The sequence below is a fragment of the Pan troglodytes genome, chromosome 2, assembly GCF_028858775.2.
Source record: "Pan troglodytes isolate AG18354 chromosome 2, NHGRI_mPanTro3-v2.0_pri, whole genome shotgun sequence".
In the NCBI taxonomy this organism is placed as follows: Eukaryota; Metazoa; Chordata; class Mammalia; order Primates; family Hominidae; genus Pan; species Pan troglodytes.
In genome coordinates, this window is record NC_086015.1 from 32,304,182 (window position 1) to 32,332,136 (window position 27,955).

At 34.3% G+C, this 27,955-nt stretch overlaps 2 protein-coding genes across 10 annotated transcripts in view; one reads left to right on the plus strand and one right to left on the minus strand.

Annotated features, from left to right (window-relative positions):
* Window positions 1-2,238: 2,238 nt before the first annotated feature.
* On the minus strand, window positions 2,239-27,730 carry AZI2 (5-azacytidine induced 2). 3 transcript variants are annotated; one of them, XM_001166351.8, is made up of 8 exons: window positions 27,288-27,730; window positions 19,075-19,295; window positions 17,166-17,288; window positions 16,611-16,710; window positions 15,414-15,562; window positions 11,044-11,102; window positions 5,520-5,638; window positions 2,239-3,156 (listed from the first exon to the last, which is right to left on the minus strand). In XM_001166351.8, the coding sequence occupies exons 2-8, from the start codon at window positions 19,288-19,290 to the stop codon at window positions 2,744-2,746; spliced, it is 1,179 nt and encodes a 392-aa protein (XP_001166351.2). In that variant the 5' UTR covers window positions 19,291-19,295; window positions 27,288-27,730; the 3' UTR covers window positions 2,239-2,743. The 3 variants fall into 3 exon arrangements, with proteins under 3 accessions (XP_001166351.2, XP_001166162.2, XP_009443342.2); XM_001166162.8 differs by lacking the exons at window positions 2,239-3,156; window positions 5,520-5,638 and adding an exon at window positions 10,365-10,625 and having other exon boundaries at window positions 27,288-27,428; XM_009445067.5 differs by lacking the exons at window positions 2,239-3,156; window positions 5,520-5,638 and adding an exon at window positions 10,365-10,629 and having other exon boundaries at window positions 27,288-27,428.
* ZCWPW2 (zinc finger CW-type and PWWP domain containing 2) overlaps window positions 27,391-27,955 on the plus strand; it is a 173,766-nt gene continuing 173,201 nt past the window's right edge. For 2 of the 7 annotated variants that reach the window (XM_009445066.5, XM_063805531.1), the window contains exon 1: window positions 27,782-27,890. The gene's annotated coding sequence lies outside the window, so the exon portion shown is untranslated. Of the gene's footprint in view, window positions 27,953-27,955 lie in introns of all 7 variants that reach the window. The other 5 variants (XM_054681572.2, XM_063805530.1, XM_054681574.2 and 2 more) reach the window with 4 other exon arrangements.

Here is a 27,955-nt window from a genome sequence, read left to right on the forward strand (position 1 = left end):
GTTACTTTAAGAAGCTAGTGAAATATACAATCTATTTTATAGCTTTGATTAAAATCAGAAGTAGCCCACTTCATGTAGAAAATTCACTTATGTACATGTTGCTTTCCCCATAGAAGCCAGATTAGATTACACAGTATAAATAATATGTTCATCCTCCTTATGTCAAAGACTAAACCATTCATTGTAGCCTTCAGAATACCCATGTGTATCCATACTGAAGATTTTTTTCACCTGGTACATCTGTCTCAGTTGTGTCTTGCTTGCTTATGGGTGCCTCTGTTGATATTATTCCCTGTTAATATGTGGTAACCCACAGGTTTTTTACCCCTTAAGATACACCTTCTCCAAGTAGCCTTTCTGAATTAAGATCAGTACTTTGTTGTCACATGATTCAGCTCTTCAAGTCTGAATTTTCCCATTTATTTTGGTTTTGTAATGTTTCACATAGGCACGTTCCTGCTTTTAAGAATTCAGTTCCATTTTGGCAGCAACTCAGTAAGTCTTCTTAGAGATGTAAATTTTACTTTAGCTAATAATAAGGGAGCAAGAGGAAGGAATAGGTGGCTTTTTGTTATTTATGTTTTCTTCATTCTGTCGATTTATGGATGTACTGAATTGAACCTTATAAAAAGAAATCTAAAGATTCAAAGGAAGCTCTTTAGAGCAAGTTTCAGCTAGTATGAAAGAAGTCAACATAAAATATTCAATTTTAAATAGATTCATAAGCTACAGATAGGCCACTGTTTTTGGTTGTTTGAATTTTACCTAGAACAGAGATATCAAGTGTAGATTTAAAAGCTTCTAGCTGGGTAAAAAATTTTTGGCTAATCTTTCCTTACTAAAGAACCTTATACATCATTTGTCTAACACTTTAAACTGTCACAATCACTGACTTTTTAGTATACCTGTTTGATAGCTATCATCACTGTACTGTTTAAATGGAAAATAATTTTCTCCACTCAAAAGCTGGTTTAATAAATGTCTATTGTATGAATCATATTAACAACCAACAATTAGTACCAGATTTTGAGATCTATAGGCAAGGACAATATTTCACATCCACTTCAATTTCAAACAAAAATATTTATTTTAATTAAACAATTTCTTGGTATTGTTCAAAACATTAATCAAGCAATTATCTCATAAGACTTTTTTTCTTTACAAAGGAAAATTTCCAATTTTGGTTTTAAAAAAGGCAAACCAGTAAGCTACATTAGAGATCAGATATAATATACAGCCTATGCAGCCACATGAGAAATAGTTTTTGCTGCTTTGTTATTACACAGGTAGTTGCTTCCTTCAGCTAAAGCCTGGAGTATTGTATTTGTTTTATGCATATTGGGTTTGGTTCTATTACTTGGCAGGAGATTGTACTCCCCTGAGTCAGCTGTGTTCATTGGTCAGAATAAATTCCAGCATCTGACACCGATTCCATTAATCACAGACAAGCTTGAATAAGTGTAAGATAATAGAAAAAAATATCTGGTGAATGGCGAACATTGTCTATGTATGTATGCTATTCAGTAATACAGTAGAAGAGATCTGAGATATTGAGTTCAAGATATATGAAACTGTCTATCAAAAAGGATAAAAGTCCTCCTACATGAAATACTTTAATTCAGGCAAAAGGTGTATGAACCAAGTAAATCTCCACCCTGAAAGAACTTAAATTTCCATGTGAAGCCATCTTTATTTCCTTATTATTTCCAAATAATTGGCCACTTAGAATAAGTGTGGACATTTCATGATTGACAATATCAATACAGCCCAAACCCTGATTTCTATGATTAAAAATAATAATTTAAAATCACTTTCTCAATAAATAGAATATTACATTTCAACACAAAGTCTAACAATTTAGAAGCTGCTCTACACAACGTGCAGCTAGCTGTAGTCTCTTTGAAGAAAATGACTTTTTATCATTACACACATTTATGTTTATATTATGGCCCACAGAAGGGCAGATTAGACTGAAATCTGTGTGATGCTCCTTCTACTACTTATTGAATAGTGTGTAGGGTTACAATCATTTGTTTACACCCCAGAGTTTTTCAACTATTTCATTTTTTTTTTTCCAATTAGGACTTAAGGAATGTGCTGGGACAAAGTTGGCTTCAGTGATCAGGTTGTTTCAAGTCTTAGAATTCAAACTTCAATTCTAAAAAAATTTTATCAACAAAACACTGTGACCAAAAAATCACTTTAAATCTTAAATATTGAAACGCAATAGCATATAAAGATGGTATAACCTAAGATGCTTTTATTTCATTATATTTTCAATATCTTTACGCATTATAGCAACAGAAATGTAACCTATTCACATTGCCATTTGTTCCATTATGCAATTTGAAGCAACATACATGTTTTCCTTTTATTTTTATGAACAGATATTTAGACATTTCACATTTTGTAAAACCACGTCTACAATCTCCAATTCCATTCTTCTGAAAGGCAAAATTTTACAATTAATATAGAAGGCAGAGTTTTTTAAACACCTTAAGTTTACTTATTAGTATAGTAGCATATTTCAGATTCTTAGAATATGGAGCTAGAGGGTGCTCTTTCATACTAGAAAACCAACTATGTTGGTTTTTGTACTATTGTACAGTGTGTTCAAATATAGATACTGAAGACCTCTGCAAAATTTTAATCAAAATCCCCTTTCAGTTTGTTAAATAATTTCTTGGGAGGACCACTGAAAGAGGTAAGTGTCCTCATGGTGAAATCGTGAATCTCTTCCAAATTAATTCTTATAAAGGCAGTTCTGATTATGTTGATCCAAGTAATGCAGTGGTGGAAGGTTGGGTAAAGGCAAAGTTTTAGTTTTAGTTTCCCCAAATGCTGTCTCACTTGATTTAGGAGGACTTGGAAATACCCAGGAATTGTCTTCCAGAGAATTTCTGCCATAAGAACTGTGTTCCTGAAAGCATGTACCATCATTAGGAATGGATCTCTCATTGTCTGTCCATGATTGGAGGATTGCTTTCTCTGATAAAACCTTTACATCTCCTGGTAAAGGGGAAGATGTGGTATGACAAAGAGCTTTGCCATTTGGTAAGAGAGGGGGATGTCTTGTGTATGTTGCAGTAAAATTCATCAAGTGCAGTTTTGTGCTGTCTCTTCCAAGGTCTTCACTGCATCCTACAGGGGCACAGGCTAAAAAGAAAACACAGACTAAATGTCAGTTTTCATTACATTTGTGATCATAAAATTCGATAACACTTCACCAATTTGAATTCTAGAACTGGTGATGAAATTAAGATTTCCAAGTTAGTGTGATCATTGAGGCACTTTGACTAGGAGATAAATGACAGATGATCTGAGTTTTAATCCTGGATCAGCAATTTACTGTGACTTTAGATATTTGTCTCTTAGCTGCTCCTGATGTCTCTTTCCTTGTCTGCAGAATGGATATAGAATTCCTGTCCCAACTATGTCATAGAGCTTTTAAAAGATGAAGAACTACATATTTTTAAAAGTTGGAAACTAATACAGTTAAAATACAAATAAAGATCCTGTTCTTGGCTCTTATTGTGGCTGGAGAAGGATTGCAGACTGTTCACATGTCAGTGGGGACTGAGACAGTTCTTAAGTTTTAGCATTTTTTAGTTAAATATAATATTCCTTTGCTCAAACTCTTTGTCCACAGGCAGTCCAAAAGCAAATTTTTTAGAAATAATTGCATTTTTAATTGGTGAGACCCAAATGAAGTTTTTATATATCAAAGGCTTTTATGGATAAAGCAGTTTAAATAAAATTTGTAAAATCTTGTTTCTTGTAAAACACAGCAAATGTTAATGCTACTGTGGTCACAATGTAGGTAAAGTAAAAAAAAAAAAAACAGCCAAAAAAAAAAAAAGTTTTGTACAAATGCAATGGCCTAGAAAAAGACTACTTAAAAGCTATTATTTCACCACAGCCAGCACATTGGTAATACAGGTTTCTCCTCTCCCTTCAGCTCAGCCTACCAGTGTGGAAAGGTAAGTTTATCCTTAGCTCAAGAAGGATGGCCAAGTGTAACTAAGGCTTGACTTCATGTAATTTTAGAAGAAACAGATTGAACGACATTATAAAATAAGTTCATTGTTTTTCCTGGGAGGGTGGATATGGATGGAGGAGAACTGGAAGTGTAGTGTTTGGCTTTGGAAAAAAGGTGATACAAAGGTCAGGAGAAAGGTGGTTCTAGTCTCATCTCTGTACTCCTCAAAGCAATGAGTTCTGTGTAAGGAGTGGTGACCTTGAGCCTACCACTGTCATAGGAAAAGTGCTAGAAAACTTATGTTCCAAAGCACTGAAAAATATTAATCAGCTAGGAAGGAACACAAGGATGAGCCATGTCCAAGTATGAAAAGAGCATTGCTCCTTTATTATTCTTTGGTAGTTCTATTTATCATGTAAACAAAGCTACATTGAAAACTCAATGCAGAATTACTCTGTGAGTCCCTTTATAGAGAGATCTTATTTGTACATTCAACCTTTGGTCTCATATATAACTGACCACTGGAAAACTCAAGGACAAAGTGAACCAAAAATTAAGCTGGACTTGCTAAAACACCATACTATTTTCCCTGATTTATATGTAACCAACTCTCTAAAAATGAAAAGGAGTTCTACATTCAATTTTCCTTCCCAAAATTTAACATTTTTCCTCACTAATAAACACTCCTGAGGAGAACTATTTATGACACAATCCTCTTGTGTCCTCTTTAAGACAATGTGAAATATAAATAATTTTAAACTAGATGGTGATAATCTTTTATAAAAAGTCCTATCTCATTTTTAAAAAGTAAATTTTAGGGCATTCAAATTTGTATCACACAACTTTTCAGAAATATACCTGTTATGTAATACTAGGTACAAATGTACTGATTTTTCTCTAAGGTATAAAAATAGCTTTGGCGAAAGTAGCTACTACTAGTTAACACAAAACTCAAGAAGTTAAATCAGTCAAGCAGTTAAATATGAAAGGCAAAGCAATGAAAATCTTTGGTTGAAGGGCATAAGGGGAGAACACCTAGTCTTCGTTGTAATCAGCTATATCCCTTATGGAAAGAAAAGCTTATAAGAAATGCAAAAACCCAAATAATGAATCAAAGTTTGTTTTCTTTTTCAAAACAACCTAAAAAGCTAGGTGTTTGGTGTATTCTGTAGCACTGGAATGAAAATTTGCTTTTGGTGTCTTTTTTTTTTTTTCAAATATATGAAGTAGCTGTGGTAAAAGGTCAACTAGAGCAAACTTAACACCTCAGTCTTATACACATAAGCAACACTTGGCTGAGAAAAGCCACAAGGGGAAAAGAATACAGTACTGAAGAAAAAACACATCAGCAACACCTTTATGTGTGAAGTTGACCAGTATGAGACTGAAGCCAAAGCAGAGAATGGGTAGGCTGCGAATGTACTATATATACTTTGGCTTATCAATCTCTCATTTGATGAGATTTTGATAAGATATGACAGCTAGTTGCTCTTCAGGCAGTTTGGCTGGAATCAGTGGTTTCCGGTAAACAGTGACTTGCCTTTCTTGATTGCAGTTGAGGTTTTCAGTTTCCTTAGTAGTTCAGCTTGTACTTGAGTCACCAGATGTAAATTAGACATTTCTCTCTTCAGTTCCCAGTATGCATGCTGCATATTATCACTGAAATAAATTTTTTTACAAAAAGTTAATACTCATCATTCTTTTTTACAGACAAAAGGGAATAACTTTAGAAATATGCAGATCAAGTTTCTGCTCCAATTAGTTTTGAGATGATGTAAACTGAAAAAAACAATTGAAAGATATTTAACTAGGGCATTAATAAGTGAAAAGATCTTGAAAGAATAACACTGTCCATCTGATATGTAGCAATTAACTATTATATTAAACGGTATAATAAAAATAAATATTATAACTGATAAGAGCTTCTTGCAGAGTCTCAGAACTGAGATTTCATTTTAGGCTGTAATGTGCAGCTATTAATTAGTAAGTAGTAAGAAATACGTTCTTTATTTGCAAATCTGATTAAGAGTAAAGTTACATTCATTCAAATATGGATCAATTTGTATTTATCTTTTGATTGTTTTGACACTGTGAATTGAAATGATATATCAACTGCTGAATATATATCCAAGTCCACATTAAAATAAAATTTAGGTTTCATGCATTACATTCTTTATGTTTGACTGGGCTGTCTCATAATGTTGGTTCTAAACCAATGTGACATGACAGCACAAGACATGAAGAGCCAGATGATTTCCTGGTAAGGAAAAAGAAGCTAGAGAGGGAAGATTATATGAAACAGAAATAGAAACTTCAAAAATGCCTCTCCTGTTTTTATAATTAAAAGTATTTTACCTCAATTATCTAAGAAATTATAATTAGTGATTTTAAATCTAATTTTTATAGATTTTGTTTTCCATTCAACATTCATATTCAGACATTCATGATTTTCTTTTTTTGCTTCTTAATTGCCAACTAAATGAAATTAAAATCTTCAGCATATATTCTCATTTTGTTGTACAGGAATATCACAAAATATTAAATGTAAGACTAAATCTTATAACATTAAAAAAAATTATTACCCCTTAGATACTAGTGTAATTTTAATAGTACAGAAATCAAACTAGACAAACATGTCACCTTATGCTTCAATTTTTGTGTTACCATAAACTTCAAAAGGATAACATTTTTGAAATCTAATATCTCAAATTACAGAATATAGTTTATATTTAATATATATATAAAATATTTTGAATTCTGTAAGGTGAAATACCTTTTTGTCAATAAACTTTACACTGCTTTTCAGAAAAATCTGCTTTAGTCTGTTGTAAACATCATTTGTTAAGTTGTAGTATATTAGAAATCAGAGCTCTTTGCAAGTTTTTAATAGGTGTCAAATAATTAGTTCACAAAATTAACCATGTCTACTTCACCAAAAAACATCTGAGTTGTTTGCTACAATGAATGTTTCACATAGGAACCTGTCTTAAGTGTGAAGAGAGTTGTTGGTTTCTTGGTACAATTCTAGGCATTCAGTATGCTTTCCGAAGAGTTACTCACATTATATAGCAGTAAGTGTAAACACTGAACATGTGCTAATTCATTCATTCAGTCATGGTATGAATAATACAGCTTAAAAATAGTTTATTATTGGTGCGAGACAGTAAATCAGTGCGTGTTTTGGAGAAAAGAAGAGCAAATACTGAAGACAGTTCTGAGTACTAAAATACACAGCTAGGCATGGAAATAAACAATTCTAGTAACGTTTACAGTGCCTAATAAAAACTTTTCAGGTCAATTTAATGAAGACTGCTTAAAACTTAGGTTTAGTTAAAAACTAGGTCACTGAGTTTAATACACATGTAGTCTTGTTTTTTGCCCTTAATGTAACCTGAATTTAAAACTACAGATAGACAAATCTAAAATTATTACTAAGTATAGCTCTCCCTCTTGTGGATAAGAAAATAACTGCAGTTAGTGTTTCCTACTTTACAGTTAACATTAAAGTGCTACAATCTTCAAAGTGTGTAAAAAATTATTTTAAATTCTATCTACTTGAACAAAATGTTTAAACCATTATTTAAATGATATTGGAAAAGGCAAGTTGTCATCCCTAATTTTTAGCAGGCTTCCAATTAAACCTCTTATCTAGGTATTTCAAAGACAATGTATAGATTGTGACCTTCCTATCCTCACCGCAGTTCCCCAACTGGGAGTATAAAGTTTAGTTTTGCTTTAAATGCCACACAAGCAAAATGCTAGTAATATATATAGTTGTCTATAAAGAACTTATACAACTACTTAAAATATTGAAATGTTACACTGAAACTTCTCAAATGAGAACTCTAAAAACAGATAAAGCACAAATAATGATGGCTGAGCACGTATATACTAGGCACTTCACCTACACTGTCACACCAACTTGGTAAAGTGAGTAACCTCATTTTACACACGAGGAAATGGGTTGAGAAGTCTACTCCAGTCTGCCATGTTGCTGTTCAAAGCTGTCTTTCACTTAACCCGGTCTAATGACTGATCACTGCCCTTTTGGAGTAACATTTTTGATATCATCATCAATTACCAAGCACCTACAATATGCTGACTGCCAACACAATCTTATAAGTTTTATACTTCTCAGTATAAAACTTCACATCTCTGACTTTTAAGTGAAACCTGCATGTCCACAACTGAAGGAGGGAGTACATGTCCTGCTTACAAAGTGTAACAGCTAAAAGCCCAGCTTTCTTAATTGACACTATATATGGAACTCTTTAATACACAAATAACTATTCCTTGTATAAGAAAAATCCACTTACTTGAGTTTCTACTTCAGCCATACATATTTTTCTTTAGCATTTGAAAATTTACTGAACTATTACATCCTCCATCATCACAGTAGAATTAAACTATGGGATATTCTTAGCCAAGAGTTATAGACTTAAAAGTGTGTATTTTGACAACTGCGGTTCCCCCCAAACAAGTGGCTCTCATTTTTTATTGCAAGGCACAGCAAGAATCATTTTACACTGCAACCCAAAGAAAACAAGTTCTAAGAAACCATACTTACCCTTATTGTGTGTAATGCACTCTGGTATTGGTGTGTTCTTTCTGACTTATTCCATATTTTTATAATGCTTATTATAACTAATAAAATTTCACAGCACTAAGGAAACACAGAAGAGCCTGATAAACACTAACCTAATCTTTTTTTTTCTAAACCTGGAATTTACATTTTAGGAAGTCATCTGTAACACAGTTCCACAATGTAAGTTTACAGATGATGAGCAAAAGAAGTACAGCGACTCCCTGTCTAGATCTGGTTTAAAAACTGAAGCCATCAACCTCAAGCCAAAATCAAAACAGGACACTGGCAAGACATTGGTTAAATTTCTGATAGGGCTATTATTGTTAAATGATGTTTTATACAAGGAGTATCATATAAAAGGCCTCCAGTAATTAAAAGGTTCACTCTATCTTAAGATAGAGAAACAGTATACTACCTCATTTGCCTAGCAATATGATGGAAGAAATACAAAAAAGGAGAGTTCCAAAAAAGCAAGTTATCTAAATAACTGAAAAATATTCCTTAAAAATATCTATACCTTTAGTTAATGGTTTAATGGAAATATCCCTATGTACTTTCTCCAATATAGTAAACTAATCTGTCATCTGAATTGTTCCTCTTAAAAGTGGATGAAGTAACTTACAAAGATTAACAAAACACAAGAACATAAACTGCAAACAGGCAGAAATGATGAGGCGAAAAATAGAAAACAAAACAAAATGCAGTGGAGAATGAGGTTAATATAAAAATGCATGATAAAAGTTGACCAACAGTAGGCCACAAATTTGGTTATAAGTTTTCTAGTACATAACCAGAAGAGAGAAACCTAATCAGTTTTGCAGTTCACATTGTCTACCTGATACAAATGCAAACCAATTTGCAAAAAACCACAAGTGTATATGAGCACTAAGAGAGCCACTGGAACGTGCTGTAATTACACAATTCTTTACATACATACTGTTGGTATGGCTTTAACATGAAGTAACTTTTAAACTGAATTTAAGGCAATTATTTCTAAAAACTGTCCTCTGAATTGATACTGAGCTTTAAAGAATTGCGAGACTATACTCTGGAGCCACAATTAGAGCTTTGCAGCCTTGAAAATATCTCCTTGGGACTACAACTTTCCCCAAATCCTGGCACAGAGATTTTTTCAGTATTTTGTTAGTTATCTGATGCCTTCAAACAGGTATTTTCTGGGGGAGTCAGGTTTTCAAGAAATTCTTAGTGGATATGATCCAAACTATGTAATCTCCCATGAATGGAAGCAGAAATTCCATTCTATATCACATGCTTCAAATGTACTATTTATATAGCCCCTGTATTTGATCTCTTTTGATGATATTATTCCTTCTCTACTCCTTTCTAAACTGATTAGAAGTGGCTTATAAAAAGGATAATACAGAAAAATAAGGGGAAACCTAGGTTGACAGGAGAAAAGATAACAAGATAATTTTAAGGAATAGTTTACATGGACACTATACTAGACACATTTTTCAAAAAAAGAAAAAGTTTCCTTGCAGTAAACTTAGATAAAATTCGAAGGCATAATTGAAGTACTGTTCAAATGGCAGAGTTAAATAACAACAGAGACTGTACTGCCAGCTCACAAAGCCGAATAAAACAGTTACTGCTGGCACTTTATAGAAAAAGTCTGCCAACCCCTGATCTAGAAGAGTGGCTGTATCTCATTTCCTCAAATTGTTTTTCCTAATTGATCCATTTCTCTAAAGCAGGTTTTTGATAGAAATTGGCCTGACACAATTCACATTATTTACTTAGGTCAGTAAACTTTGGAAGCCAAATGATAAAACAATGAAGTCAGATCAGTATTTTTTATTGGATGGAGGGTAACAATGTAGAGAGGCTATCTTAACATAGTAGAAACAACAATTATTAGATAGCTTAAAACACAGAACTGAAGTTACTTAAGTAAAAATGATACGTATTTGAGGAAAAAGGGTTGAAAAAGTATATGAACTCTGATGGCTACTTCTATTCTTATGCGAAGAGGGAACAGTCCTCAAAATTCATGCTATCCCATGATTGCGCCACTGCACTCCAGGCTGTGCTACAGATACTCTGTCTCAAAAAACAAAAAACAAAAAAAAATAAATTTCATGCTATCCCAAAGACTAACAATGGCCAAGTAAGCTCTTAAGACAAAGGAATGTTATTATATATAATGAATAATTCTTCATGTACAAATTCAGTATTACAGAATACCTCCACATAGCTAGTTCCCTAAAATCATACCTAAAATATTACTAAATGTTCAGAAAGTTTAAGGCATCCTGTTTTTGTATTACTTAAATTCAAAGCTGTTATTAACAATTAAATTTTATTCTACACATTTATTGTGATCAGAGGTTACATCAGTATCCAAACAATATCCATTTTTTGTTTTTAAGATTAAGTCATAAAAGAAATCTAAGGACCTACACAAAGTGACTTATGGAAGAAGACAACGTATTGTCTTAATGCTGAAGAGTGGTCATACCTTGAAATGCTTAGTTTTTGGAGATCTCTGCTCTTCAGATTGTCTTCCTGATATGGATCCTGTCATTTGTTTAAAAAAAAGAAGTTTAAAAGTTGTAATTTTTACAATTTATTTAGTCTCAGCTCTTTCTTACCAGAGACATGTTCAGGTTTTACAGAATATATCTGTAAGTGCAAAGAATACAATTAGATTTTATACTCAATTTTAATGAAATACCTCCAATCTATAACAAATATCTCTAAATCACTTCCAATGGTTTAAAGTATTAATGCTTTAATTTTCTTTAAAAGAATAAAATTGCTCTCATTCTGTAAAAGACCTTGTAATCTTACAAAATATATTTCTAAAGACACCAATCTGAAGTGTATATTCAAAAAAGTGTTCCACATTTGTCACATTTCTGTTTACTTATGGTATGGGTGAATGAATTCTATGGGAAAATGGAAGTTTTTTTGGTATTTCACTTTTTCGTAGTATTACCAAAAACACACCAGAATTTTAACAGGTTACTGTTGTAAAACATCAGCATACATTTCCTCCTTCCACATGGATTAAAAATGACCTGGCAAGGACATCATAAAGTCCCTATATGCTTTTAAATTCAGTTGATTTAGGTTGCAGATATGACAGAACCTTCAGAAGATATTTTTTAATGACTTAGTATGTTTGAGACAACTCTAACACACTTGTTTGCAATGCATTCTCATTTAAGGATCTGTAACAAATGAAAATGATTATCACAGGTACTAATTCTCCTGGCAGATGTGGCCAGTATAAGCTCAGAATACAAATTTTAATTTTATTATTTCTTACTAATACAATCTAAATTATATAATTTGCAGTGAAACATTAAAAAGCAACACAAGGACTTCATGAGTACTCTCAACTTGAGAGTAAAATGTGAAAAATACCTAATCTTATAGGAGTTAAAACATTTCTGGATCTCTGATTTTAATACTCTAACAGTTAAGTTAAATCTTAGGGAGCCCTAAGGAGAGGGGAAACAGAACTGGCCCACAGGTCCAGGAGGTTTGACCACTAACGAGACACATCTCCTTGGACCTTGTTTTTTCCTGTGCCTTACAGGAAATAATGGAATCTGATCAGATCACTTTTAGTATCTTTGTATCATGAATTAATTTTTTTTAAATTAGTATATACTTATGCATATATGTTCATTGAAAACCTTCCTCATTTTTAAAGCCAACAATATAAAAATTTGACAGTTTGAGTGGGAAAATGTTTTTCCAACTACTATCTAACAATTTAGAGACTCTAATGTACATCAGCAGTACGCTCATAGAGACTGTATCTAGTATTCAAAGACCCTTTTGTTGGCTAGTAATAGATCACCTATGTCCTAAAGGTGGTAATGGATCTGTTCCCTAACTAGTGCCACATGATGTGGGAGTTTCATATAAGGTGAGGCCCATGGCTACAAAATCTTGGGAAATAATGTTCAAGTTATATAGGTTTCTATACTATAGCAGAACCTTTAATATACTACAGTACACTGTGAATCTCTAACTGGGCTACCATTATTAGGGACTTTAGACGTCTTCTAAACCAACTTAATTTTACTGATCTAGTATCTCTTTTACTTCTTTGGCCCTAGAGTCTGTATTTCTCACAGGATCAATGGTTCTGAATATAAATGGCTGGAATATTAGGGTACACAGAAAGTCTAAAAGGCCCATAGTGGAACTGCCCCTGAAACCTCACTAACATGAAATACTAATGAACTGAGTTCCCTCACTAAATATTTAAAAAACAAACAAACAAACAAAAACAACACTATTATATCCATGTAGGATGCTATTACATACTTCAGAAGGTTTTATAAAATGCTTCACTGAAAGCATCATCTTAAAATTTTTTTTTAATATGGCTAGAGTAATGTGAGCTAGAGTAATATGGCTAGAGTATTGTGAACATAAATTTCTCTCCTTGGCTTCCTCTCAGATTCCTGTCTCCAAGAGGATTCTGATCAGCAACATCACTGAAACAAGATTTGAAAGTATGCATCAAGATTTCAACTTGGAATCCTTGATAAACTTTTATTTCCACTCTTCCTTTTCTTTGTTCATTTCTTTTAGTTGTGAGTGAGCCCTTTTTAACTTCACAGCCTCACCCTACCCCTAATAAATGCCTGTGAAGGTGGGGGCCATGTTATAAATATTTCTTTTTCAATATTCCTCTCTTAGCTCATCTTCAACTGTTTAAAGTTTCCTGTCTCTCAGATTTAACTTAGTCATCAGTTAAAGAAAGTGATTTCTTCTACCTCTAAAAGTCTGTTTCTGTGATTTGGTTACTTATGACAGATGAATTTAAACTAAAAGCAAATTTATTCCCTAGCACCATCTAGTGGAAAAGAATAACTAAAATGCTAAGAATAGAAATTTCAATACACATAAATACCTAAAAGTACTGCCCTTCTGGATTACTCTAATCAAATTTTTTAAAAAAGCATTTACCTACTGAACATACTATATAATGGCCACTATGATAACTGGCTGTGATTAATATATTAAGTCCTGTGAGCATGATAGTAATGTTTGGTCAGGAGCATAAAACTGTGTCCCCTAATATTCCAGCCATTTATATTCAGAACAGTTGATCCTGTGAGAAATACAGACTCTTGGGCCAAAGAAGTAAAAGAGATACTGGATCAGTAAATGAAGTTGGTTTAGAAGACGTCTAAAGTCCCTAATAACTGCTTTATATACACTAATTTAACCTTCATGAAAAAAGGTATTTAGTGTCTACTTTACAGAAAACAACTTCCCAAAAGTAAAATGGTGTTCCTAATGTTAACAGTTAATAAGCAACACCAAAATTATGAGCTAAGTTTCCGATTCCATGGTACTGCTTGCTACACTACAACAAAATATCCATCACGTATAAAGGCTATCAAATTTCCTTTCAAACAGAATATAAATAATGACAATTATAATTCAGAATTTCAAGGTCTGAAATTCTGACCTTTTCCTGTAAACCCATCTTTTGAAAAGAGGCTTCTCAGTGGTGATGGTAACTGAGCTGTAGAACAGGATGCTGAGTCTTTGAAGGAATTGTGGTGTGTGGCCACAAGCTCAAAGCTGGGGGAATCAACTTTGTAAGTAGGAAAAAAACCACTTTGACTCTAACGGGAGTTGACAGTAATTTTTGTAGTGTTTCCCTTTTATCAGGGATGGGGGTGCCAAAGTGAGTTCTCATTGCCCAGTTCAGAGGAATTCATTTGGCCAAGGACTAGGCAGAGTGCTATATTATTCTTAATGTCTGGCTCATTCTTATCGAGTGGTCACCTCTCATAAAAACTACATTAGAGAAGAAAGAAGTATCAGCTCCATCTAAGAACACTTGAGATTCAGGGCAGAATCTGGAAAGCAGTCAGGAAGTATGGGATGGAGTTCCCCTTTCAGATGGTGGCATCCCAGAGGAACAAGAAGAAACACAATTCCTCAATAGTGTTAGAATGCTTTGGTAGGCAAAATGGTTGAGTGGAGAAACATTATATAACTGGTTATACCTTAGTTTGAGATACATGAATGCATAAAATGGCTATTTGCACCAGACTACTAAGCTTTTCAATTTCTTGTAATAATTATTTAAAATCTGCATTTGGTGCATTGCTCTCACACTACCTTGCTTCTTTATCGTTTCTTCTTTTAATCTCAGCACTGTCATGATGTCTGAAAACATAGATCCAAGCTTGTTAGAACCTGATGTAAAATACTGGGCAAACAGACTCTTGGTGAGGACCTAAAAGGCATCTTGTTTTAGTGGTTGACTTCAGGCTAAACACACTTCAGCAACTTGGCAGGTTTTTGTTATTTTTTTCCAATTCTTGAATTCTCAGATATTTGCTGGTAGTTAAAGATGCCCCCAAAGTATTAGTCTTTTGAAAATAAGTAAGCTCTGTCATGTTTTCTTTGTTGGTCGTGTTTTTCTTTGTTGTTGTTTTAATTATAAAAATCGAGTTGTCCCTTATGATATCTAAATTAATGAAACTATTAAGTAAAATAATATAGGACTTAAAACCTGAGTTCTCTTTAAACTTTACAGAGAAAAGGAAATCGAAGGAAAGAGAGTCTGAAAGAACAGTTATAATAAACTAATAAGCCTACTAAAAATCAACCTTTTAAAAAACAAAATTGTATAATTTTGTGACAGACTAAAAGTATATGGCATGTCAAATTTTAGCAGAAATGCTTAAAGAGGTAGATAAACAAGAATTTTTTAAGGAATAGAACATTCTCCAAATAATTACAATTTATTTTAACTCTATGGTTTAATACAATCTTAGTTATAAATCCTACATATGATACACAAAAAATACTGAAATTCTCAATTTAATAATTCTGTAATACCGTTTGTTTGGCTTTCTGTAGTTCTATTTTGAGATCGCTACATTCTTTCCTCATCAGTTCCAGCTCTTGTTGCAAACCATGGATCTTCAGGTCACAGCTCAACTTTTCCACCTCCCAGTTTGATGAAGGTGGATTTAAATTCCTCATCACTACAAAAAGGATGGACACTGAAATTGTTATCTTTTCCTTCTACATTGACTGCAATTCTTAAAAATAGGTTATTCTGGTAAAATGTAGATAATAGAAAAACTAACATAAAACATATATGATCAATAGTTTTTTAAAAACAGTAATTATTAATACTTTCAAATATCTATGCTAAGGAGAATAAGAAATCTAGCAATCTTGTTTTAGAATTTCTAAAGACAACTACGCTAAAATAAGCATATGCTAAAATTGCAGACAGATCAATATTCTGCATAAGGTTAAAACAGTGATAAAAATAATAAACTGAATAAACTGAGGCTCAGCTAATCATTCCATCCAGTCCTCTCAGAGGTATGAAGTTTGACCAACAAGCTCAGAGCATGATGTCAAAACAATTTATCCTTAAACATTCCACTGCAGAAACTCAATAAACTGGATACTGCTTTATTCTTTAATTAGCACCTCAGTCTCTCTAGCTACAAAAAGCTCCAACTAGCTATGCTAAGAGATTGCATCTCAATCTCCTATCAGAAGGTTTCTCAGACCTTCTTAGCTTGTCTCATCATAATGAATATTCATGGGAACAGGCTATTTATCCATATGCCCCAGATCCAACTTTCCATCCCAACATTTCATCTGCACCTTTTAACAACCTTCGGAAAGAAAAAGAAATTGTAACAACTTCACAGCAGTGTGTTTAACTGTGGGCAAGATGTTCAGTAAGAAAGAGAAGCCAGGACAACCAGTGGGCTAGATGATTTCACTTCTACTTCTTGCTTCTGGGCTTCTACTCTTTTCCTCTTCTGCTTCATCACAACCTAGACCTGAATAAAAACCACATTTTCTCTAGGAAAAGTGCAATATATAGCTAAGGAAAAGTTAAAGGAAGTTGATATTATGTGAAGGTAGAACAGAGAAATTAACATAAACCTAAAAATTAAAAAATAAGTTAAGGTCTTAGCATATGGATACGGAAAACTGTTGATATTACAAATAAATGGAAAAATATGTTAATTCTGTTAGAATATTTATAACAAGTAACTGGCATACCCTGCTGAGTTTCCACCTCTGTCCTCAGCTGGAGGAGTTCTACTTCTTTAGATTGTAGCTGCTCATTCAATACTTTCAAAGATTCAGAGTTGTCTTTATTCTAGTTAAGTAGGGAAAATGCCAAATTACATTCAATAAAATCTACACGTTGGTATATTGTAATTTTCAGGAAGATACTGAAAAAAACACATTCTTGTCTTTAAAAGCAAGGTGACAAAATGAACTCAGTTTCTCAGAAATGTCTTTTTTTCTTTTTCTAATTTAGGACATCATTATTCACTGGCTTAAAAAAAAAAAAGACTAAATCTACCATGTCATAGTTTTTCAAAATAAGTCAGTGGTGTTAGATGTATTTAAGTCCTAAACATCATTACATACTAAATATTTTACATAAAAATAAGTTAAAATATTACTAAAATTTCCATTTTGCCTTGAACATGTATACAAAATTTTAATTACTAAATGTAAATATTTAACTTACTTCTAATTTTAAACCTCTTGAAGGAGAAAATTCATTTCCAAAATGCAGATGTCATTCGCTTCAAATCAACTTACCATTTTGTCCAGTTTGCTCTTCAAATTATCTCTATCAATGCAAACCTCTCGATATGCATGATAGGCCTTATTTACTTGTTCTCGTCCCACGGAACTTGTTTCTTCCTCAAATCGAGCTATTAGCTAACGGTATGAAATTAGAAGAGAAAGCTTAAGAGATTATTCTATAGATAAAAAATAAGTCAGTGTTCTGATGGCTCCATATCTTACTTCAATCGTAATAAGGGGATAAAGCCTGGATTCATTAGGTGAGTATTTCATTTCCACAAATTAATCTTTACATAGAAAGCAAAAATGTGTAGAATATTTTTTGAAGCCTTCTATGCTTTTACATAATCAGTATTTTATAATTCATGGTATCTGTTTTATAACATTAAATCATCATAACCACAACAGAGTATAGATGTGATACACACTGCTTAGATGTTTTTTAAATTAAAAGTATCTAATTTCTATAATCAGAAAAAGCAGCACCTTAGGGCATACTTGACTTTTTTTTTTTTCGAGACTGAGTTTCGCTCTCATCACCCAGGCTGGAGTGCAATGGGGCGATCTCAGCTCACTGCAACCTCCGCCTCCCAGGTTTAAGTGATTGTCCTGCCTCAGCTTCCGAGGAGCTGGGATTATAGGTGCACCATCACGCCCTGCTAATTTTTGTATTTTTAGTAGAGACAGGGTTTCACCATGTTGGCCAGTCTGGTCTTGGACTCCTGACCTCAGGCAATCCACCCACCTCGGCCTCCCAAAGGGCTGGAATTACAGGTGTGAGCCACCGTGCCCAGCCAAGGCATACTTGACTTTTTAAGAAATAGATGTGTGTGTTAATTCGTTAAATCCTTTATATTACAGGATAGGAATTAATAGGATTGTTGGTCATGAAGTACAGAAATATTTCCAATGTTAACTATACATAAAATCCCATTTTTCTACTAAACTTTAAAATAAAGCTATGTGCTCCAAAATGTTACCTTCTCTCACTGTATGCCAATATGTTACAAATTTACATAATCAACATTAAAGTAAATATAATTCATATGAATACAAAGAAATTATAATTATTTTACAACCGACTCCTTTTCTCTTACTTCCCACCAAAAATGAATCAAACTCTACCAAGCCCCATCTTCAAGTTTTTTTTATATAGGATAATTCATTTCCTTGGATAATTAATTTATATTACACAGGACAATGCATTCTTTACCCTTTGTGGTGGCTGCTCTTTGTAGGATAAAAATGCTCTTATCTGAGCTGAAAAAATACAAACTAAGCTAAGTTAAAACTTCAAAACTCAAAAATAAAAGGATGACTGAAGAATATTCCTCATACATAAAGCCAAGTAGATTGGTGCTTTATATTGAATCAGCTGCCTTACTTATATATTCTGTAACAGTTAGATGTGTCACAATTATACATGGAAAGGTAAACAGAAAACATCAGTTGATCAATTAAAAGCATTATTCCTATTACATGTGTTAAAGAAGAGAAAGAATGTTGAAGTAAAGATTTCAGCCCTGGTAAAGATACTATTAAACCTATTGGACAATGTTCCAGAAGCTTCCTCCTTTGATACTTAATTTCCTTTGTTGGCATATCTTTTTTTTTTTTTGCCCAGATTTGAAAATTCTGAATAAAATACATACAGCTATGGAGGTAAGTAAACCTGAAAATGAAAGAAAAATATTTGGAATATAACTCCAAGTTGTTAAATCCTCTCCTACAAATATTTACCAAGTACATGGTATGTGAAACACAGGATAAGTATAATGCCCAGAGTTTTCAGATTAGCAGTGAGTTATTCTTGGAAATTTAGTACAATCATGGAAGACAGGACAAAAAGTATTCAAAATTTCAAGTATTTTGAATTATTCCTTATGTCACAAACGCAATGAAGGTAAAAGATAAAAATTACCTTTTCTTCCAAAAATCTTATTCTCTTCTTTAACAAAGAGTTCTCTTTCTCTGAATCCTTAAGTCGTTTTTTGATGTCTTCATATGCAGTGACAAGAGCAAAATGGGAAGCAACAGATTCATCTCCTGAATATATTGAAACTGGAGTCACTGTATCTCTCTTATGGGCTTTTTCATGATTCAGAATACAGATATCATCTTCTACCAGTGCATCCATGACAACTGTTTAAAAGAAAAAAAAATATGAGTGACAAATGTCTCACTGAATAAGTGAAAAGGAAAAAAAGTTATAGTTAAGAATAATGTAAATACTAGGACAATGTTTAAAAACCAGACTGCCTGGGTTGTATTCTAAACTCTACCATTTAGTGTCTGACTTTGGGCAAGTTGCTTAACCTCTATGCCTCAGTTTCCTTATTTATAAAGTACAAGAAATAACAGCAAATACCTCATAGAGTCTTAAGAATATTAAATTATATCTATAAACCACTTAAAACCATAATTATTAGTATGTTCTATAAAAATCTGAAATATCAGTTTCATTAAAACAATCAAAATATTTTAAAATACTTCATCCCCAAATATATCTTCGCCTAACATTTCCACTTAGATCTATTAGTAGCAAGTTTCATAGCTTCTCAATTTATAAATTTTCAAAAGTTCTTTGAGTATAATTCATTACAACAACATATTAATATTATATTATAGAAGTCTTAATGCATACTCTATCTTTCCATACCAGTAATTGGCTATGTTTGTTGTATATTTAGAATAGAAGACAAATTAGTTAACATTTGAGTGTCCAATATGTCCCACTATAATGCACTACATTCTTTTAATATTATCTCTTTTAATTATCTGAACAATTCTATGAAATATGTATCATCTATATTTTATAGGTAGGTCTTAGAAAGTTGAATTAGCCCTGTTAAATCTAGAAGAATGTTAAGCTCTGTGAGGGCAGAAGCTATGTCTGTTTTGCCCATCATTGTGTCCCCAACTCATCACTGTGTAGAAGTTGCTCAATAAATATTGATTACTGAATGAAGAGTGGGTAGAGTAGGATTCAAATCAAACTCTGACTCCAAAACCTAAGAGAAGAGCTCGTTACCTTCATTGTTTAATGAAAAACTGACTTGCTCTGAACATCTACTTTTGCTGTTAGGTTCAGCATTACTTCTCTGAGAGTTAGGTTCCTGAAAAACATGATGGAAGGAGAAACTGTGGCTAAAACCTTTTAAGACCTCCTGGGAAAAACAGAATAAGAGGGACTTTAGATCATGCAAGAGAACCTAAAAAGTCCTTTTAAATATTTTTTAGTTTAAAATAAAAAACTAAATATAGCATTCTAAATAAAGATTATCAATTGAATTTCATGTATCTTAGATCAGTAATTATTACTAGAAAGTGAGTTTTTAACTATCCCTTGCTTGAAATAAAATTTGGTTACTTACTAATATCAGTCACTGTTCAAGAACATTATAGATGAAGAAACTGAGGTAGGAGGAATTTAAGTATTTTTTCCAAAGTAACATAGTAAGTGGAGAGTTGAGATGTAAACATAGGCAATTTAACTACAGCCACGTTTCCAACCCGTGTTTCACTATGCCTGCTTTCTTCCAAAATGTCTAATCTCCCTCCTGTGTCAACTAATCCCTTTAACATTTCTTTTGCCTTATTTCAGATCACATGAATACTAACAAAAGGTTTTGTGTTTTTCTGGGTCTGGTCTTATATCATTATATTTTTGCTTTTCTAATTGTACAATTAAAAACTTCCAATTGTTGTCAACTAAAGCAACAGCTGGGAGCATCTAAGCAATTTGTATCTAGAATTATAAGAAAGGCAGGTTAAAATAAATGTGTATACTACAAGTCTTGAGTAGGTAAAACCTGCCATCCAGTCAATCTTCATTAACATCAATTTAACATTTTCTAACCATACAGGACAACTCCCACTCTTAAGGTACAATCTTTCCCAGTTTTTCAATAAAGTCCAAGAACAAGAATAGACTATGCTATCTACAGTATACCAAAAAAGTGGCAGATTCTCAGAACCATAATTAACTCATGCTGCTTCTGATGCAAGCTGCATTTTCTCCTAATGATGAAAAGTTTAACTTTTCTTCCTCTAAAAGAGTTTACTTTTCAGTCTCCAGATTCAATGATATTCCAAAATAAGAGCAAACATCATTCCAGTCATGCTACTGCTAGCTGAAACTCTCATTATTTCCTTTCAAAATAAAAGTACAGGTTATTCTCATATTGCAAACTGAAAGTATGCATATATATCTTCATATAAGACTCTTACACATGCGCACACACACACACACACACACACACACACACACACACTCCCCTTAAAAGTAGAGCAAGTAAAATAGTCACAGACGGCTAGGTAAGTGGTAGAATGCAGCCTGGTTTAAGGAGAGGTAAAATTGTGCCCACAGTAGACATTTGACTTAAATAATTTAATACTCAACCCAATGGGCAGGATTTATTCGATGTGGAATTTTTCTAAAGACAGCTGAAAACAAGAAATAACATAAACTGCTCTGCGAAGTCAAAAACAGATACCCTGCAGTTTGTGTATTTTAAGGATTGGGCTCACGCACTTCTGTTTTACACAAAGTTCTAACTAGCTCAGCTGGGATTTACTTGTTCCTTTTTATCATGAAACAATCATTTACACAGCAAGGAAAACCCAGAGAGGCAGAGTTGTGCAGAAAAATTATTATTATACCATAAAGGTAGGTAATAAATTTGAAACAACAGAATGTTATGGGGGGTCTGAGGGATGGGGAGAAAAAGTGGTTTTCAAAGAAGATACCACAAAAGAGCAAATGTCTCTTAAGACTGTACTCTCATGTGAAGAGGATGGTTATTTTCATTGTACTGTACTTATTGTACTTACACCTTTACAGTTTGTTAACTTCCAGCAGGGGAACAAGTTCAAAGATCTAAGTGTGGGGAGAAAGGTTGAGAAGAGGAGTGGCAGGAGATGAGATTAAAAAGGCAGGATGGAGACAAACTGAGATGGTCCTTCCTGGTAGAGGCACTGTGGATTTTGGTGCTTATTCTGCTGAATTTTAAAAACACAGGCCTGGACATGATTAAATGGTGTGAATACTTACAATGTTGATTTTTTTTTTTTAATTCACAACCAGATGAACTACTTAGCATTATGCTAAATGTTTACAAACATTATCCCATTTAATTCTCAAGACTACCCTATGAGGTACAAAATCTTATCAAACTCATCTCACAGATGAGAAAACTGGGACCTGGAAAGGTAAAGAAGCTTAGCTAGGATCGCATAATTAGTATGAACCAGGACTTGGATTTTAGAGCCTGAGCTATTAATATTTTCCCCTCTCCAATGAATCTTTTACAAAATCTTACACTCCTACAAAACTAGGAACCCCTCAGAAGGCTTACAAAAGTACTTTACATGGAAGGGGGTATATTGATACAATAATGTCACATTTTATACAACATGATAGCTAGTCATTTTTAAGACAATATGAGTAGTCAGACTGGTTTACCTATTGATATGCTACCTTTTTATTTATAAATCAAAAGTTGCATATATGTTGTCTTTGTAAGAAAACAATGGCATAAAAGGATTTTTTCAAGTTTTATACCATTATTCTATATATTTATTCTATACACTATAAACATTACTTAGACTACACGGAAAAGCAGAATCAAATTGCTTATCTGTCCTAAAAGTTATGTAAGAAATAGCCATATATTAAAACACACAATGTGCTAGCACCACATATATGTATCAACTTTTATTAAGTTTTAAAATAACTGTCATTTAAATTTGTTATAAAATGGAAAATTAAAATTTTAATTACTATCCCTGCAAAAATCAATATGAAATCACAAGCATGAGAATATTAATACTTATCATATTAGTCTGTACAAACCAGACCTCTGGAGAGTAAAAGCTACAGGTCCAGGGAAAATGAAATCTTAGAAAGGAAACAATACAAGGCAGATATCCCATTATATTTATTAATATAATGAAAGGAAAACTGTTAGCAAAGTAAAAAGTAGGCTATGTGTTGCCTTTGGTGTTATTGCTACGCAAGCATCCTTTATAAAATGTATTTCTACAGAGAAGTAAAGGGAGCTGTGGTAATCAGTCTCATAATAAAGATTCAGTTTTATACACTTTTGTTGCGATGAAATGGCTGTGTGTGTGTATCCAAATCAGCTGGCCCATGAAGTCTGATTTTCTAGATAAATGGTAAAAGTGTAACTGGCTATTATTCTATTTGACAAACTAGACCAAGCTAGTTATATCATTTAACATTTGAAGAAACTTAACATTATACTGAGTCTTATTTATCATAATTTAAATGCTCTTAAAATAATAAATCTTTGTTCGCATTAATCTTTAAAAAATAAGTGCCATGAGCAGAATATTGTTATCAAAAATTAAAATTACCAAAGACTAGATAGTATTTTAAATAGTCTAGCAGAAATTGAACTTTCAAAACTTAACAAACATCAAAACACTGTCCAAAGACAAGCTTAAGTGGACTTCTCTCAGTGATGAAAATCAGTAATAAATGTATTCCACAGGGACATTCCATAAATAAATTTTGCTTTTCCAAGGGCATTCGAAGAAGCTGGAGATGACTGAGGGCAGTGTTTGACAAAGGTGTGGACCACTGCCTTAGAATTCCTCTGCATTCTGTTAAAAAATACTGATTCCTAGCTTCCACTGCAGATCTATGCAAATCAGAATATCTGGGGTGAAAAACTGCAAAGTGCACTCTGAATAAGCACCCAGGTGATTTTAAGTCATATTCCAATTTGAGAACCACTCATCAGAAAGAACAAAGCCAAGCAGTTACCACGTAATTTACAGAATTCCAATTCTTAGTATCCTTGAACATTTGTGGGCACAGTTAGTTCTATGTTATGAATTAGTAAACACCCTTTAGATTTTATTTTTAATATTATAGAAAGTAATTTCACATTCATCATCTCATCACAATATAGTGGGGTGTTAAATAAAGCACATTTATAGGCAAATGTATCTATATGTAGTCATGCAAACATTTTATATATTTGGCAATTAAATTTTGCTTCTCCTTAGAGGTTTACTTAAATATAAAAAGCGAATTAGAAAAGATTGAGGTAAACACTATTGACAATTATTTTTTAGAACAATGAAATTTCCAAGAACGATAAAAAAGAAAGGGCACAATTTGTCAGATAAAGTAGGTAGAAATAAGAACAGTACTACCTGAAGCTTGGGGAGAAACACAGGAAAAAAAAGATTCAAACATTATTTATTAGAATTATTTTAGAAGATCTTAAATTTCAGTCTTCATCATGGCAATCAACACCAAGAGAACTCTCAGTTGTTCATATGCTACGTATGTCAAAGTTTGGGATACTAGAAAACATATCTGCTGATATCAGACTGGTCTTTTTTCTAGGAATAAATATGATTATCCTGTCATATTTCATCATCTTTATATCTGCCATTTTCATATTTCATCATCTTTATATCTGCCATTTATTGATCACTTATCATATGCCAGTCACTAGTGCTTTCACATGCATTTTTCTACCACTTAGCTAAGTACTGTTATGAAGAAAGTCTTAGAAAAGTTAAATACCTTACCTATAGCTACACAGCTAATCAGTGGCAAAGGTGAGATGTGAACCTAAGTAAGCTGTCAGAAGTCTATGGTATTAATACAACATTCAAAGAGGCAATACAAAAGGGATTCTGGTTATCCTAAGAATATGGACAAGGCATAACTATGTCAAAAAGAACACTTTCCCAGGATTCAGAAACACAGATTCTAGTCTAGGATTTGCAACCCTGATTATAGTTTAGTTCGCTTTACCTCTCTAGATCAAAATTTTCCCACCTATACAGAACGATAGGGTTAGACTACATCACTAAGATGCCACCTTACTAAACTGTGAAGGCAAAAGTTTAATACAAATACAGAACAATGGCAACCTAAACAGAGAGAAGGGAATTCACATTTATGCCAGGAACTGCATAAAAGATATGGTACACACATTCTCTCAAGTCCACACCAAACTTGGCAAGAAAGGTATTAGCACCATGATAAATGAGGAAACTGAGGCTCAAAGAGGTGAGGTAAATTCACCTCACCACAGCAGTATGTGACAAAACTGAAGTTTGAATCAAGGCCTATATGGTAGGCTCTTTATTCCATATTGCCTCCTGAAGTAAATCATATTTAGAATTTTCACCACCTTTCTACCTCTGAAAAGTTAGGATATTCCCGAACCTATTTCGTACAATCAGTCAAAATACTATGGAGCAAGGATTAAGTCTTACGAAGACAAACAGACCAATGCTTATTCCCCTTTCTCAATTTGTAAAATAGCCTAACTAGTTTATAAAGAAGGGTCATCAAGTACCTCTTTTCAAAACATCATCTCTTAATCTGTGTACATTAGCAATAAAAAGCCCTGTAATTCAATAAATGTCCAAAAATGTACTCAACATTAGATATACAATATGAAGAAAAACTCCCGTTCCATTTTTATGACTCTGAGTTATCCAACAAACTGCGTTAGTCCAGAAATCAGTTTGTATTGCACAGATCAAGACTCTTCCAGAGTTAGCATAGCTATGAAGAGCAGTCTACTTCTTTTCATCCCTTTCATACAGTAATACTTCTAATGCAACTAAGCATCTACTATACATTCAATGTTACTGGTGTTATTGGAAATTATTTTCTAACAGTGATAAGGCAACTATACTTGCACTCTGAATATAAGTGCCATAAAAAAGAAAAAGATTGGTTCTATTACTTCATGGATTATAAAAAAAACTTCAGCATTTTACTTAATAATAATGACAAGGTTCTGCATTGGTAATTAATAGTAGCCAAGCGTTTATGGTATACCAAGCAGTGTGCTTCACCTTTTAGAGAAACTATCTCATTTGTTCTTCATAAGCATTCAGTAAATCTATGTAATACCTCTGAGGTTGTAAAGAATCTCCTCAGACTACAGGTGGAGAAATTGAGACATGAAAACATTAGAAAGTAGGGGAGCCAGAAATGAAAATCAGGCAGCTGACTCCAGAGCCAGCATAACTCTTAGAAACTATGCTTTGGTGCCTTACAGTATGTATTACACCCATTTCAGAGATAAGGAAAATGAAGAAAAAGTTTAGCCTCGTACCCATTGTCAAGTAAATGGAAAAATCAGCATTCAGATACTGGTGTTCTGACCTAATCCAGTGTCATTTCCCATTATGTTATGCTGTCTCTTTAATATTAAAACCTTCTATTTGCGTAAGATGTCTGGCTTACAAACAATATCACATTAAAATTTGGAAATATCCTGTAAAGGATGCACTGTTCTCAATTTACAGATGATGAAATGATCACAAGATTAGGAATTAGATATGGCGTTTTTAGAGAAATGAAATTCTGCCTTGAGATCTTGCTCAATCCAATTTGAAATTCCAATCTAAAAACCAAAATGTCTTCTATACTTAAGGAGCAAGGGTCAATTTTAATTCTGGTACGTCTGTCTCTGATCACCTTAGCAAATTTCCATCACCTCTTGGAGCAACTGATGGTTTGATTTGTACTAGAGTTTTCGTGGGTATTTTATCTCGCTTTCGAGTATTGGGGTTTCTTTTGTGTAGAGGGTGTCAGCATACCTTGCACGTAGTAGTAGTTACTCAACAAACAGCCGAAGGCTGGAATGAATACCGTATACAGGTTAGACATTGGAGAAACGACGAATACCTGTTAGCCCTCGATCAAGTGCAGGGGGTCGATATTCACCACTCAGATGCCCCAGGGAGTACCGTCCTAGCCAATGTCCCTCTTTTCTTTCCGATAATTTGTATCGGAAAGAAGCATTTAGCAGTCTCAATGAATGAAAAAAAACTGAAGGCGCCCCAGTAAGAGTACGAAAAGAAAAGGAGTAATTAGAGAAGTGAATGACCAAGAAGGGCCTGGACAGCTGGGGGTGAGGGTGACAGGGGAAAGGGTGTGGACAGCTGGGTGTGGGGGTGACTGGGGAAAGGGATGCCCAGGAGTGGGCCGCTCCCTAGTCAAAAGAGGGGGCGCGGGAGGGAGTGAGAAAAAAATGACGTGTCTTTTTGGACCGGCAACAGCAACGGAGGTTGGCCGCGGCATTGCCCGCATCCCTATCCTCCACCCGGCCCTGGCGAGTCACTCACCCAGAAGCCAGGCTACGTAGGGCCGCCCCCAAGGCCGCCGAGTTTCGATTCCTTAGTGTTTGGAAACGGACCGAAAACAAACCGGGTCGCCAGGGGTCACCACGGGCTTCCGGTTTCTTCGAAGACACCGCCGCTTCCACAGCGAAGGGAGCTGCTCCGGGCACGTCGCGGAGGGAGTCCCATTTCTTCTGACTCGGCAGGAGCCCGGGACGTTCTGGAAGGAGGGACAAGCCGAGGCAGGAGGGGCCGGGCCGACGCGGGAGAAGGCCCGTTACCCAGCAATACGCGCGCGAGACCCAGGCCCGCCGTCGGGACCAGCACGGGCCGGAGGGAGGGGAAGCACTCCGGGAAGTGATTGGAAGTGTGGATCAGCTCTCAGCCGGAAAAGGGGCTGCCGCTGTCCGCGGGCTCGGCGCCAGGGCCGCGCGAGGAAACCGGAAGTCAGGCCCGAGGGAGCTGGGAGGGCGTTAGCGAAGCCAGGTTCGGTCGTGGGGGTGGGGAAGTGCAGGAGTGGCGCGCGGCGTACTACATGTCCCGTGAGCCTCCGCGGCGGGACGGGGCGGGGCCGCGGGACGCCAGGAGGCGGAGGCGGAGTGGAGTTAGGTAAGAGCGTTACCAGCCGCCTTGTCTGTTGGGCCGAGGTACCCCTTCAGGGGCGCCCTCTGGTG